This window comes from Aotus nancymaae, unplaced genomic scaffold (assembly GCF_030222135.1).
Source record: "Aotus nancymaae isolate 86718 unplaced genomic scaffold, 86718_ANA_hifiasm-v0.15.2.pri h1tg000019l, whole genome shotgun sequence".
In the NCBI taxonomy this organism is placed as follows: domain Eukaryota; kingdom Metazoa; phylum Chordata; class Mammalia; order Primates; family Aotidae; genus Aotus; species Aotus nancymaae.
This window is the reverse complement of record NW_026988431.1, coordinates 2,478,238-2,494,440: the sequence shown is the minus strand read 5'-3', so window position 1 is coordinate 2,494,440 and position 16,203 is coordinate 2,478,238. Positions and strand designations below refer to the sequence as shown.

At 35.3% G+C, this 16,203-nt stretch overlaps 1 protein-coding gene across 1 annotated transcript in view; it reads left to right on the top strand.

Moving 5' to 3' along the window:
• Positions 1 to 16,203, top strand: part of STT3B (STT3 oligosaccharyltransferase complex catalytic subunit B) — a 102,782-nt gene that overhangs the window by 79,427 nt on the left and 7,152 nt on the right. Inside the window, exons 6-14 of the mRNA XM_012435510.2 lie at positions 454 to 552; positions 2,348 to 2,494; positions 3,391 to 3,439; positions 5,044 to 5,198; positions 7,777 to 7,988; positions 9,456 to 9,643; positions 10,699 to 10,870; positions 11,730 to 11,903; positions 15,051 to 15,164. Of these exons, the coding sequence (XP_012290933.1) occupies positions 454 to 552; positions 2,348 to 2,494; positions 3,391 to 3,439; positions 5,044 to 5,198; positions 7,777 to 7,988; positions 9,456 to 9,643; positions 10,699 to 10,870; positions 11,730 to 11,903; positions 15,051 to 15,164 (1,310 nt within the window). The remainder of the gene's footprint in view (positions 1 to 453; positions 553 to 2,347; positions 2,495 to 3,390; positions 3,440 to 5,043; positions 5,199 to 7,776; positions 7,989 to 9,455; positions 9,644 to 10,698; positions 10,871 to 11,729; positions 11,904 to 15,050; positions 15,165 to 16,203) is intronic.

Genomic DNA, 16,203 nt, shown 5'->3' with positions numbered 1-16,203 from the left:
TTGAGAGCTTTTGAGACAGTAGCAGGTGTTCATACGTGCTGGTGGTGGTGATGAGTATTAAGTCATGTGTATTTTGGATTAAAGCCAACAGAACTGGTATTTACTTAATTTTATGTATATATTACTTAGCTTCTTGAGTCATATTAATGATTACTAACGGTAGATCAAAACAAATTTGATTCCATTTCTGGGAAAGGAAAGCAACACAAGTCTCAAACTATTGTAATGATCTGCAAAACACAGTACTTAATATTTTTTTTTAAATGGATAGAATATCATGATCTGTATATGTATGGCTAACAATCAAATGTACATCTAATAAAAGTGATTTCAAGATTCTGTTCTTAAGTTCAGTTAATGCTTTGCTGAAAAACAAGATTTACATATACATTTATGTTTTGGGTACTTAGTGGTAGTAGTAAATTATCCTTGTTTCCTATTTTGTCTTCATAGCATATAGCACTTTCTACATTGTGGGTTTAATATTATCCATGCAGATACCTTTTGTGGGATTCCAGCCAATCAGAACAAGTGAACACATGGCAGCTGCAGGTATGAAAAAATATATATTTTTTTCTTCTAAAGAATATGTGGATGTGTTATTGGCAATCTTCCAAGAGATGACAGTTTTTGATCATTTTGGTTGTTGCAGTGACAACCAAAATAATCTGAGTCACAATTATGGGAAATCTGTAGATACAAATTTTATCAGAGATTCTCAATGCAAGCTTCATGACCCATTGGAAGTCCATGGGTAGTTATTTTATTTGTAACATCTGAACACTGATATTATATGAATATCAGTATATAACTTTCAGAGGTAGTGTTTCTATAGAGTTGTTTTTTTTTTTATCAGATTTTCAGTGGAGTCTGAATCAATCCCCATCTTCTCTGAATAGTTAAGAATCACTTTCTTACTGTTATATAGTACTTTAAAATCTATGAAATGCTTTACTTAGATTTCGGAATGGATGTTGTCACTTAGTACTAAGTTATAATTTGAGACACAGAGAGATATATATTTAGTTTCGTGTGCATAATAATGAATAGCAGTGTCTGTGTAGATATGCAATCACCTGTCTTTACGCATATTCATTCCAACATTTCCTAAACTCTAAATTTTTGGTAATACTTATTTAACCATTGTAAAATGGACTTTTAAAAACAACCCTCAAAATTGAATTTATTTTTAAAAATTAATGTTCTAGATGGTTGAGGATTCTCACATCATCTTTGTTTAAAGTTTTATGTTTAATGTTTTTGTATCATGTTTTATACTTTTTGAGAATCCGTTTTTCCAATCACTTCTTTAGTTTTGTATATCTTAGCACTCACCTTTTTATTTACTAATGTAGGGGAGAAAAGATTATTATATTTCCCTGAGTCATCAAAAGGTTGATGGCTGAGACCCCTATAACAAAAGACAGATCAACAAGAGAAAAGCATACATATGTATTTACTATAAATTTTACATGACACAAGAGCTTTTCAGAAGTGAAAATTTTGAAAAAGCAGGGAAACTGTATTTTTATGCTTAGGTTTGATGAAGAGTGGACAGTCATGTGGAAATAAGATTGGACAAAGAGAAGTGTGATCTAATGGCAATAGACTGGGAAGAGCTTAAGGCCTATTTGTTCATATTCTTCTTGGTGTCTCTGTGTCTTCATCTTTTCCTCCGGGTATTAGAAGGACCCCTCTGGAATGAGGATCTTATAACTACTTACAGGAAGGTCAGAGAATTATTTTATGACCTGCCTCAGGGGAGAATAAACAGAAAAAAGACGAGAGAAACTTTCCAGCTTCTGCTGGTTTCTCAAATCTCAAGGTGCCATGATTTGGCGTGGTCCGGCCTGAGCCCTGATACTAATTTAGAATCTTATCTAAATGTGTAATTAAGGTCACATCTTATTGCTCAGTTATAAACAGTAACTACATATCAAGATTATCCTGATCTTAAGTCTTTGTATCCTTCAGCACAACAAATTGGAGGATTGTTTTTCAATGATTTTTAAAAATTACCCCAGAAATCCCCCCCTAAAATATAGGGGAAAGGGAGGAACTTAATATGTTAAATAGGCTTGTCATTCAAATGGGATTTTTTTTTTCCTTTGGTCTGGTATATGTGTGAGGAATCTGATTATTTAAAAAAAAAAAACATGTAATAGAATTTTTTGGATGTATTAATTGATTGGGTAATTGTCATTAGACAAAGTAAATTTTGGCTGGGTGAAATAACTAGTCTTTGATGTGAATGGTACAGGACATTCTAAGAAGTTCTTTCAAATGAAAGTTTTTAAATGGCCTTGGAAAAGTGCTTTGTTGATTATATGACCCTTTCTTTAATTAGGTGTCTTTGCGTTGCTGCAAGCTTACGCTTTCTTGCAATATCTGAGAGACCGATTAACAAAACAAGAGTTCCAGACCCTTTTCTTTTTGGGTGTATCACTAGCTGCAGGTGCTGTGTTCCTCAGTGTCATCTATTTGACTTATACAGGTAGGTGTTATCACCTGTAGGATGTGAATCTTATCTATACAAACAGTATAAAAATAATAGCCAAAGTTTCTAAAATCTGAATAATAGCATTACTACAAAGTGATTTTTGTTTTTTTGAACAGTGTATCTTAATTTTGTGGCATCAAGCTCTGATAAATCTACTTTTAAGCATCCTTCTCTTGCTGGATGAATAGGCCCAAATTATAAAAAGAAAAAAAAATCAGAGCTTCTGTTATTAACCTGCTATATTCTCACCTTCTCTTGCATGCACACACACACTCTCTCTCCCCTGCTTTTCAGCAGTATACTAACAGAATCAGTTTCAGTCTGCTTCTGGATTCTAAGTTACTTTCTAACCTTGATTTACCAGTCCTTAGAAACAAATGAGATTTTTTTCTAAATGTATTCTGTCAAATTAATGTACCAGCCTAGCTCACAAAATCATAAAGGATTGACAGGAGTAAAAGCCGTGAGTATTTAAAATCATGTTTGGATTTATCTAGTGGGATATGGGATACTGGATTAGATCATTTAGAAATTCGCTTCCCCGCCTCCTGTGTTTTTTTTTTTTTTTTTAAATGATCTGGTCTTGTTTAATGCCTTAGCCTTTTTAGTCAACTAAAAGCTTAAGAGAGAACTGGAAAACTTTCTACAACTTTATCTCAAATATATTTCTCCGGAAATGGGTTCTCCATGGATATTGTTTTTATTTGATCACTACCTTATTTTTCCTCACTGCCAACAGTCTTAAATAGGTTGACACCTATAAAAGAAAACTGAAATTCTTTGAACATTAGTTTAAATCAATCTATAATTAACAATAAACATAAAGGCAGTAAAAGATTTACAAAATAATAAAAAGGCAAATTGATTTCCTCTGTGTTTTTCCTTCCAAGGTTACATTGCACCATGGAGTGGCAGGTTTTATTCATTGTGGGATACTGGGTAAGTGCAGTTATGTTATTTGGCATCATATTTATTGAAATAACCCTTTTCCTTTGTTTTTATCTGTTTTGTCAGTATTTCACTCAGTTCTTGGGCAACATTTCTAAGATACCAAAGATATGCTAGTTTAGTAAATGTTAAATTCCTTGTATTTTATGTTTGTTATGATACCTGTTTTGAATGCACCTTTAGTATGAAATGTAAGCTGGATATTTCTGTTCTGCATTGGCAACTCCTTGTTTTAGTTTTGTTTGTAAAAATATTTAGGTGAACTTTGTGCAGTTTAAAGATTGATTTTTATTTTACCTAATGTAAAATTTTCATCGTTTAGTAATTTTTTTATTATTAAGAATTGTTAAGGATGCTGTTATAATTTAATTGCTGTAGATAGGAAGAAAGTTTAATTTTTTTCTAATACCATCTGATCTAAGTTTGTTTTGTTTTTTAAATCTATGAAGCACAAGAGAATATATATCTGCTGTGTTTTTTTTTAAGAGTGCTCTTATAAAATGAATTAATAAATTTGGTTTTGAATTAGACTAGTTCAATAAAACATCGTCTCTAAAACGTTTTCCTGGAGATAAGAAAATATCTGTTGATTAGAATTTGTGCCCGTCCTCTGTTCCTGCTGTTCTGTCTTGTTACTCCCCAGGTGGCTCAATAAAAAACAGTTTATTGAACAGACATGCTTTCTGATGTGATACCAGAAGGACTCCTGTCCAGGTCTAATTAAAGGACATGAGCAAATTATGTTTGAATGATTAAACTAACTATTAGACACATATTTCAAGAGTTCAGCCTGTGGATCACTAAAGAATTTGAAGGATAACCCAAGTTGTAGACTGTTACTCTGATTAGGTTAAGTTACCAGGTTAACTTGTGCAGTTAGATTTATTCTTACTTTCTGAACTTTAATTGACAATTTTAGAATCTCAGGGTGTTTCAGTAATAATTTTTTCAGTCCTTTCCATTTCCTTCATCTGCCTCCATGCCCGCTCTTGTCAAGCAAGGCATTGTCATTGTGTAAAGTATAATTATTGGGTAAAGTATTACTGCTACAGGTTGAGTATCCAAAATCTAAGGTGCTCTAAAATCATAAACTTATTGAGCACCAACAAGATGCTAAAAGGAAATGCTTATTGAAGCATTTTAGAATTTCAGATTAGAGATGCTGAACTGGTAAGTATAATGCAAATATTCTATAATCTGAAACACTGCTGGTTCTAAACATTTCAGATAAAGGACATTTAGTCTGTAGTAATAATTCCAAAAGGTAATGAGACTCATTGATGCAAGCATGAGAAATGCTACTTAAACTGCAGAACAAATTCCCATTTGAAAAGAGATTTTTGTATTGGAATTCAGAGCCAACATTCTCATGTCTGGACATAGATAATTCTCTCAATTTTACAGAGGGCATGTTAGTTTTAGTTTTACCAGTGTAGACCAAACAGATTTGTATAGCTGGTTATCTTGGATGGTATATTTAAATAAGAAGGGGTAGGGAGTAGGTACCATTTCTGCAATCAATAAGATTTCTTCATCTAAAAGGAACTCCTGTTTTATCACTTAATTGTAAATAATATTAACTTTTTTAATACTAGGTACGCAAAAATACACATTCCAATTATTGCATCAGTGTCTGAACATCAACCTACGACTTGGGTGTCTTTCTTCTTTGATCTACATATTCTTGTATGTACCTTCCCAGCAGGCCTATGGTTCTGCATCAAAAATATCAACGATGAAAGAGTATTTGGTAAGGGAGGTTTTTAATGAATACTTTATGAAATAATTATTTTTCTTTTCGAGATTATTTACTTTAAAGTTTTGTTTTTGTTGTTTGACTCTATATATTCAAGATCAATTTTCTCCCCTATTTTGCTTAGGTCCTTAACCAAGAAAAATTCATTGAGGGGCTGGGCGCGGTGGCACACGCCCGGTAATCCCAGCACTTTGGGAGGCCAAGGCGGGTGGATCACCTGAGGTCAGGAGTTTGAGACCAGCCTGGCCAACATGGTGAAACCTTGTCTCTACTAAAAACACAAAAATTAGCCGAGCATGGTGGCGGCACGCCTGTAATCCCAGCTACTCAGGAGGCTGAGGCAGGAGAACTTCTTGAACCTGGGAGGTGGAGGTTGCAGTGAGTCAAGATCACACCACTGCACTCCAGCCTGGGAAACAGAACAAAACTCTGCCTCCAAAAAAAAAAAAAAAAGAAAAAATTAATTGAATTTGTATTAAGTATTTTAATTGTTTTAATTTAGGACTAGTATGTAAATTTTCCCTTAAATTTATTATGGTTTCTGAGAGGTTAATGTTATCATTATGGTTTGTGTTTGAGAATTGAAAATTTTAACTTTGTTGACAATAGTCTTGACTTTGTTTTCTGAGTAAAATTTTATTTACGAAGAAGCCTTTAGGGACGTTCATCATCCAGATTTCGGAGCAAGTCCATTTCATAATGGAATAAGGATCAGCTTTCAGTAAACATCCTCTTTATTGATAGATTTGTGTTTTTCCAACTAATAAGACTTGAAATACAGAATACTTAAAAGCCAGGTATTTAGGATCCAATATTTCTAATATAAAAGGACAAAATAAGCAGCTATCAAAGGCTTCTATGTGATTTAATCATATAAGAAATGTGCTGTGGTGGTTTTGTATGAGATGAAAACTGACACTGAGAAAAGCTTTATAACATGCACAGGGTCACACCAGTTAGTAATTTGTAATGCTAGAAACTTATACAATTGTGGGACCTAGACCGTGAGTGACACATGAAGTTACTATTCTAGAGTGGAATCAGGAAAGAAGAACAGCACCTGTAGGGGTTCTGTTTAAAGGATGGCACACTCATTCTTCTCTAATGGACTCTCGATAAGGCCCTGTTAATACTGCATCATTCAAGAAGATTTAAACCTCATGACTCAGCAATCCCATTCCTGTGTATATATCTAAGAGAAGTGAGTGCCTATGTCTACCAGAAGACATGTTTAAGAATGCACTAGTAATTTTATCTACAGTAACCCCTAATTATAAATATTACAAAGTCATCAGCAGTAGAATGAATAAATGTTTATACATCTGCAACAGAATACAACACAGCAATTAATAAAAGAACAGTATGGGTGGATAAAAGAAGCCAATGCAAAAGAGAACATTTTTATGTGATTATATTCCTGTAAAGTTCAAGAATAAGGAATACTTATTCTTTAGAAGTCTAAATAGTGGTTACCTTTTTATAGGGGAGGGGCTTATTGACAGAGAAGAGGTATGAGGACATATGAAAATGTTCTATATCAGCTGGGCGCCATGGCTCACACCTGTAATCCCATCACTTTGGGAGGCTGAGGCAGGTGGATCACAAGATCAGGGGTTTGAGACCAGCCTGATCAACATGATGACACTGCATCTGTACTTAAAAATACAAAAATTAGCTGGGTATGGTGGCGCACACCTGTAATCCCAGCTACTTGGGAGGCTGAGGCAGGAGAATTGCTTGAACCCAGGAAGCAGAGGTTGCAGTGAGCCAAGATCGCGCCACTGCACTCCAGCCTGGGTGACAGAGCGAGACTCCGTCTCAAAAAAAAAAAAGTTCTATCATTATAATGAGTTGTAGTTACACAGGTGCGTATATATACGAATTCATTGAGATATACACTTAAGAATATGATGTGATGTGTTTTTTAGTCAGAAAAAAATTTAGCATCAGATGAGATAGGAGCTTACATGACTCATTAAATTTATAAAGTCATATATAACCTTCAGCGAGAAATGGTAGAGCCTTTTCCTGTGATTAGCACATTATCCAGAAGGCTCTGGCTATTGGAAATTGGTTTCAAAATTTTTTTTTTAGGTTTCTTGGCAGTAACTTTGCAGGTTCCTTCTTTGATTAATACTTACATTCTTCTCATCCCGTTTTTGTTTTAAAGCAGGCTTTATGCCAGATATTGGCACTGGATTTTTATAGATTTGAAATCTATAAATTTATTTTGCCTGGTGATGTCATGTACAAATGTTTTTATCTGTCAACTATGGATTTTTTTATGTTATTGACAATGAATTAAGTCTAATTCTTCATAACTAATGAAATTTGAATCATATGCATTTTTCTAAACTGTTGATATGTAGGTTTTATTTACTGAACACTAGTTATAATTTCTAAATGTGGCTAATTAACCAGTTGGTCAGTAGTATCAATTTAGAAACAATTAGACCATTTGTGAGACATTTATATAACTCCAGATTTGTTTTATAACATGGTTTTAGGTATCTAGTTCAGTTTCCTGTGAACTTTTCTCTCCGACATATTGTAAGAGAATTTATCTTTGCAGTTGCTCTATATGCAATCAGTGCTGTCTACTTTGCGGGAGTGATGGTGCGACTGATGTTGACTTTGACTCCAGTCGTGTGTATGCTGTCTGCAATTGCCTTTTCAAATGTCTTTGAGCACTATTTGGGGGATGACATGAAAAGGGAAAATCCACCTGTGGAGGACAGCAGTGATGAGGATGACAAAAGAAACCCAGGAAATTTGTATGATAAGGTGGGGAATCTAAAGTAAGGCCTTTAAATTTTTTATGTACTTTCTTAATTTTTTCCACCACAGTAAGAACTATGCATATTAAGAAGTGTTATTGATTTGGATAAACTATGACTTTCCTAGTTGGTCTCCACTGTTTGCCTCAAAATGTGAATTCTGGTCAGTCTTTTAGCTTAGAGTTAGAAAACAGAATGTAATCAGGAAGGAATTCTCACTTCTTTTTGGTGATTTCTTTTATAAATACTTAAGATATTTACCCTTGTTAATATACCCTTCCATTTTTGAGAGCAAAAACCTGATGCTCTACTAACTTACTTAAGATTTGGCACTGTAAACTCTGAAACCACGTGGACAGACAAGTGCTTATCTTTGAGGTCTATACTCAGTGCATTCTTTCAGAATATTTTTGGAACATGTTTGATATTTGAGTGTTTAAACAGTAAAATGAAGGGAGTAAAATGCCTTTTTAAAAACACTCCAGGGCGGAGGTTGCAGTGAGCCAAGATCACGCCATTGCACTCCAGCCTGGGTAACAAGAGCGAAACTCCAACTCAAAAAAAAAAAAAAAAAAAACACTCCAGTTCATTAGCAATAGGTAACAAGCCAATACAAGGTAATTTATTTTTAACCTATAGTTTCTCAGTTGGTGCAAGTGTGAAAAGGACTTGTAAGAATTAGAGCACTTGTCTTGGGTGACATATTAAACTTTGCTCTTTGAATATTGCCTAGGTTTTAAAGTACTAATAAGAAATTAAACTTCCCAGTATAGATAACTTTGAAATTCTTTCTTTCTATAAGATGAATGTAATTTGTAAAGATTTGTGTTAATAAACCACATTCCTGATTTTGTGTTTGTTGTTACCGTTGGCTTTTTTGTTGTTGCTTTGTGGTTTCTTAACCAGCCTTGAAATGTAGAACTTGTGACTTTTTCTGTTCTGTCTTCCCTTTTTTATTGTGGAAGGTGGTTTTTTAAGGTAATCATAGTTTTAACAAGTCTGTTGGTTTTCAGGTTTGGAAATTGGAAGACTAGATTCTGTTAATACAGTTTTTTCCTATACTAAAATGGTACATGGTTAAAAATATAGCTGAGTATTGCCATTTTCAGGATGTAGAATTAAGATTTTATAACAATTGACATAATAAGATTTCACCAGAATGGGGTCATTTGGTTAATCTCCTTTGTATTTAATTAAAATATAAGGACAACTGAGTTTGAAAGCTGCTTTTTACTGGAGATATTATTTTGCTCTGTGACCACCTTCTGGACAGGCATATTCTCAGGAAACCTTATTCACATTTGACTTTAGAAAACAATCCATCACCCACATGAGAATATCTGATGGTTATACATTTTCTGAGTCATAGAATTAAATTGATAGATAAATTGTCTCCCAGCTTTTTCCATTGAATGTCTTAATGAAGCACGTCAGATAATGAATTTGTCTAACCAGTTTTTAAATATGTCTTCAGGCAGGTAAAGTGAGGAAACATGTAACTGAACAGGAAAAAACTGAAGAGGGATTAGGTCCTAATATAAAAAGCATTGTCACTATGTTGATGCTGATGCTATTGATGATGTTTGCAGTCCACTGTACCTGGGTCACAAGCAATGCCTACTCTAGTCCAAGTGTAGTCCTGGCCTCGTACAATCATGATGGGTAAGAAAAAAACTCAGATATAGAAACATTTTATACTTACACTTCTTTGTCTCAAAAGATAGAATTAAAAAATAAATATTGTTTGTGATATTCTGCATTGGCTTTTTTGTTTTTAATTTTTGTAGGTACATAGTAGATATATATGTTTATGGGATACATTTTATGTATTTTGATACAGGCATGTGTAATAATCACATGTAAAATGGGGTTTCCATCCCCTCAAGTATTTATCCTTTGAGTTACAAATGATCAAGTTACACTCTTAGTTATTTTTAAATGTACAGTTAAATTATTTTTGACAATAATCACCCTGTTGTGTTTGTACCCATTAACCATCCCCATGACCCACGCTCGCCACCCCCACCTCCCCAGCCTCTAGTAACCATCCTTCTGCTCTCTGTGAAGCTTTGCATTTGAATCTACCTTTCTTTGGCCTTTCCTCCACCTTTGGTGCTATGGGTAGTAATCATTGTATTTCATGTTCTTTTCCAGAATATTTCTGCATGCATAATCATATACATTAGTTTTTCTCAAATGTGTGGTCTTTGTACACACAGCATCATCCTTACCATGAAAGTTGTTATAAATGCAAAGTCTTGACCTCACCCTAATGTTACTGAATTAGAAACCTGGGGCTGCGGCCTAGCAGTCTGGCAGGCCCAGGTGATTCAGATGCATCTAAAATGTAAGAACAGCTGATTTATCTATCACCATGGCTTTAAACTACTGTTTCACTTGGGAGCTTATTAGGCTTGCACACTATTAGGTCCTACCGCAGAACTACTGAATCAGAATCTGCTTTTCTTTTTTTAAATACAAGATATGCAGGTGGTTTCAATGCACATTAGTGTGAATAACACTCGTCTAGCTCTTCATTGTTTGACTTTATTTTTCTCATCAACGGATCCTTTTATTTGTTACTACCATCCTTTATAACTTTATAACTACCATCCTTGAAATCTGAACATATTCAATGGTTTAATACCTCAGGATTTTAAGTTATCCTCTTCAAATTTGTGACATCTCATTTAAAAGAATATTGTGATTCTTTTCAGCACCAGGAATATCTTAGATGATTTTAGAGAAGCTTACTTTTGGCTAAGGCAAAATACAGATGAACATGCACGAGTAATGTCTTGGTGGGATTATGGCTATCAGATAGCTGGAATGGCTAATAGAACTACGTTGGTTGATAATAACACCTGGAATAACAGTCACATAGCACTGGTAAGGATTTGATAAACACAAGGTTACAAACAAATCTTTATTCACTACTTAGCAGTCAGGCTTCATCTGTGACTAAATAGGAAAAATGTGGGTGTACGCTGCTAAATTCTCAAAATACTTTTTTACACAGATGCTCAATAAAGTGAGTTCAAGGTATGCTTATTTTGTTTCTAAGAATAGTACTATAAGTATTCAGAATTGCAAGCTGATTTCTGGTAGAGTTTATGATAAATTTAGCTTACTGAAGAATTAGACAAAATCTGAAACTTAAAATGTTTGGCTTGGATTCTTCATGTTATAAACTAAAAATTATTTGCAAATATGTAAAGTAAATGCACTTTATGATTAGGCAAACTGTGTTCCTCTAGCTATTAAACAACAAATCTACATAAATTAATGTAATCACCGCTTTGTACTTCAAACATTTTAAACACAAAGACCAGTCTTAACCAAATGAATTCTATTTGTATGACTGTTGTAGCTAATTATCAGATGTGTGCTAGACTGGGGAGAGGAAATGTATGCGCTAGCAAGATCACTGGCCAGCCCTGGCCTGGGGTTGTGAGAAATTGTTTCTTCTAAGCTTGCCTGCTTTCATCATAAAATGTTAATGTCATAGAACTTAATTATTAGCAAAATATTAGAACAGGTATTCTGAATTTTGACTATAAATTATTGTAGTTGAGAGGTTCATAAATTTCAATATATTTGAATTCATAGGAAATCATTTCTACAGAAAGATTCCATGTAAAACAAACTCTTGATGAATTCCATGTTTTAATAAATATATACATTGTTTTTTATGAATGTGGGAATAATTAAAAACATTCTCAGTTTTTTGTTTTTTTTAATTCTGCAGGTGGGAAAAGCTATGTCTTCTAATGAAACAGCAGCCTATAAAATCATGAGGACTCTGGATGTAGATTATGTTTTGGTTATATTTGGAGGGGTCATTGGCTATTCTGGTGATGATATCAACAAGTTTCTCTGGATGGTTAGGATAGCTGAAGGGGAACATCCAAAAGACATTCGGGTAAGAAACTAGATAATTTCAAGTATGTGAAAGATAGCTCACTGTGTCCAAGTAATTCTCTGATCTTGCTAATTACATTGTATTTGTTTAATTATCCTATCCTTCAGATTAGTTCCTTACCCTGACTTCACCATATTAAAGATACTAGAGGCATTTTCTAGGTTAAAACTTTTCGAACTCACACCTAGTATTTCTATTCTCCCCTCTGAAGCAGTCCCTTGCCAAGACTTCTTACTTTTACATCTCTTCACAGCCTCTCACTTCATCCCTTTCTTTCCATTTCCATTACTTCCACCCTAGTACTGACCCTTATGCTTAACCTGAAATAGGATAGTAACCTTGAAAATCCTATCTTTGCCTTATCTTGTTTCCTCCCTTCCAGTGTAAGATGAAATTGATCATGTTACTTTTAGGCTCAAGAGACTTCAATTGATTAAGACAAAGGGCCTTAAAACCAGACACATGAGTTAAAACTAAAACTGTCAACTTGGGCAAATTATTTTATTCAGTCAACGTATGCTTTGGGCACTAGGCCTGGTTCTAGGATCTGGAATTAAAATGGTGATCAAGACAGACTAGACTATCTGTTGCCAAAAACAACTAATTTGTAGTGCCATTAATGAGAATTTATAGTAAAGTAGTTGAGCCTCAGCCTAGGGACTGGTACAAAATAGATAACCTCTGATAAAACATTGGTATAAAGTGTAAACTCCTTAGCTTGGAATGCAAGCCTCTTCATGTTTTGCCTTCCTTTGCTAGTCTCTTGTTCTTCTGCCGCCTTTTTCCACTCTGCCAGTAGGTTCTAGCCCCTAAAACTTGCTTGGGGTTTCTTTCTTTAACTCACCTGACACATGTGTTTTTACTGTTCCCTTTCCTGGAATACCTTCCCCACCACAGACTTGTCCCCTCTCCAGAAGCCCTTTTCTGGTATACTAACTTCTGTACTCATCAACAAATTATTTATACCTGTTTTGCAGGAGTCCCCAAACCCCAGGCCACGGACCAGCAGTGGTCCGTGGCCTGTTAGAAACCAGAACACACAGCAGGATGTAAGGGGCGGGTAAGCAAGCATTGCCGCTTGAGCTCCGCCTCCTGTCAGAGCGGCAGCATTAGATTTCCATAGGAGCATAAACCCTATTGTGAACTGCACATGTGAGGGATCTAGATTGCATGCCCCTTATGAAAGTCTAATGCCTGATGATATGAGGGGGACCAGTTTCATCTAGAAACCACCAGCCCCGCCAACATCTGTGGGAAAATTGTCTTCCACGAAACCAGTCTCTGGTGCCAAGAAGGTTGGGAACCACTGCTGTTTTGTATTAGCTTTGGTCTTATCTCTTTCACTTCTAAGAGCTCACAATGGGAGCTCACAATGGGAGCTCTTAGAAGTTGGACATCAGCATTGTGCTTTTATATGATGTAGGTACTAAAGATAAGAGCAATTGCCACCGATCCAGAATAGAGGAATCTTTTGGGAAAATGTATGCAAGTGTTGTGTGATGAGGATGAAGTAAAGTCTCAGATTTCTGATCAAATGTAAATGCTTTAATGTTTTCTCTTAACTGTGATTAGTAAACATTATTTCTTTGTATTAATCTGAAATTTAATCGTATGTGGTTTTCATTTGTGGATTTGCTTTAGCAGTGTTAAAACTGTGACATGATAGATCACTGTTTCTTAATGAATGCTTTGAACATTAGTATATACAGAAATCCTACATTTCCATGCCTTTTAAATTATTTTTAAACTTCATGAATAGATAATACAGTCATACGGTTCAAAAGTAAAGTATAAGAGGATATACAATAAAAGTCTACCCCTCTTCATATGGTTCAAAAATAAAGTATAAGAGGATGTACAAAAAAGTCTACCCCCCTAAAAAAAGTTCCACTATAGTTAATAACAATGTATTATGTACTTGTAAGTTGCTAAGAGAGTAGATATTTCAGTGTTCTCACTACAACTAAGTATGATGATGCATATGTTAATTAGATGGATGTAGCCATTTCTCAGTGCATATTTCAAAACATGGTGTATACCATAAATATATACAAATTTATTTGTCAGTTAAAAATAGGGGGAAAAAAGTCCCTGGGAAATGACTGGTTGTTCTCTTGTGATTCTAACTTCTAGTGAGCTATATACCCTGTTTACTTCATAATATGTCTTGGTGATCTTTTCATATTAGAATATGGACAGCTTCTTCATTCTTTTGTTTACATTTGCACAGTATGTTGCATTGTGTGTGTGTGTGTGTCATGATTTATTTAACCTGTCTCTACTGATGGAATTTAGGTGGTTTTCAGATATTTTATTCTTAACAAACAGTGGCATAATAACTTTCTGCATTCATTATTTTGGCCATATACAAGTATCTCTATAGGATTAATTCCTAGAAAAGGAATTTCTGAGTCAGAAATTGTATTTTTTACCTAAATTGTTCCTCATAGAGGTTAATTTATAAGTTAACCCCAAAAAATTACCACAGTGGTTTTAACATTCTCTTCCCAATTAAAGCGGATTTTAGACTTCATATGGGAAAAATTTAGCAAGAACACTTAAGAAAACTCTGAAAAGGAGTAACAGAGATGAGGATGGGTAATTAATACCAGGCAGAGCCAGCCCTGCCTGGTATTAAACCATGGTGTTGGTACCAGTCTCTTCAAATTATGAAGGTGGTCATGTGCAGTGGCTCATGTCTGTAATCCTAGCATTTTGGGAGGCCAAGGCAGGTGGATCACTTGAGCCCAGTAGTTCAAGACCAGCCTGGACAACATGGTGACACACTGTCTCTTAAAAAAAAAATGCAAAAATTAGCTGGGCATGGTGCCGTGGGCCTGTAGTACTAGCTACTTGAGAGACTGAAATGGGAAGATTGCTTGAGCCCAGAAGGTTGAGGCTACAGTGAGCCACAGTCATGCCACTGCACTCCAGCCTAAATGACAGGGAAGACCTTATCTAAAAAATAGTAATAGTTAAGGCCTTATAACATGGTTTAAAGTCTGGTGGGATTAATTTTTTGGGGGTGTAACTGAATATGGCTTTATAAAGATACCTCAAAAGCTTATTCTTACGGAGAAATGAAAAGAGGAACCTGTAGCTTTGAATATGTTAACTAATGTAGAACTTCTGGTTTCTTTCTTGTAGGAAAGTGACTATTTTACCCCACAGGGAGAATTCCGTGTAGACAAAGCAGGATCCCCTACTTTGTTGAATTGCCTTATGTATAAAATGTCATACTACAGATTTGGAGAAATGCAGGTTAGTTAAATCCATTTTTCTCTAATATTCATTCAAAATAATATTTAAAACACAATCTTATTTGCTTCTAGAAAACAGGATAATGATGTTTTGATTGTGCTGAAGAGAATTGTGCTTGTGTGAAGAGTTTTTCATTACATTTAGATTTCTGAAACTAGCATGTGAGAAATTAGAAAACAAAATTGTACATCAAGGACTTCTTTCTAACATATTTATTAACAGTAGCCTCAAATCCAATCTTTGCTTGCCATCTCACCTTTAGACCTCATGCTTTTGGAAAGTATTGTTCCCCAAGGAAGAGTTCTCCTAGCTAGGAACCAGTGTGGTGTCTTAGGTAGGTCACTTCACTGCTTGGTGGAGAAAAGCTTAAAATTAAAGAATTGAAGTAAATAGTCACTTCAGATGTTCACTGCCTCTCTGTTCTCCATTACCACAAATGGCTAGAGCTGTCTGGGTCAGAGTTTTCTAGTAAATTAGAGTGATGTGGTGCAGAAGCTTAAGGGTCTACAAAATGAGTGAATGTTCAGAGAGCCATTGTGACAGAAAGAAGACACAATGGACTTGATGTCATACCTGTGTTTTCCATCAGGTTCTGTCAAGTCATGTAACCCTCAGACAATTTGTGTCTGCCTTGAACTCCACTTGGTTCTTTTCTTGTTTGTAAATAATGGGGGTTGGATTGATGACTTGAGTTTTAAGGAAACCAGAATATGACACCCCAAAATATGCCTCATTGACATAAAAATTAATTTTGAGGGGCCGGGTGCGGTGGCTCATGCCTGTAATCCCAGCACTTTGGGAGGCCGAGGCGGGTGGATCACGAGGTCAAGAGATCGAGACCATCCTGGTCAACATGGTGAAACCCCGTCTCTACTAAAAATACAAAAAATTAGCTGGGCATGGTGGTGCGTGCCTGTAGTCCCAGCTACTCGGGAGGCTGAGGCAGGAGAATTGCCTGAACCCAGGAGGCGGAGGTTGCGGTGAGCCGAGATCGCGCCATTGCATTCCAGCCTGGGTAACAAGAGCGAAACTCCGTCTC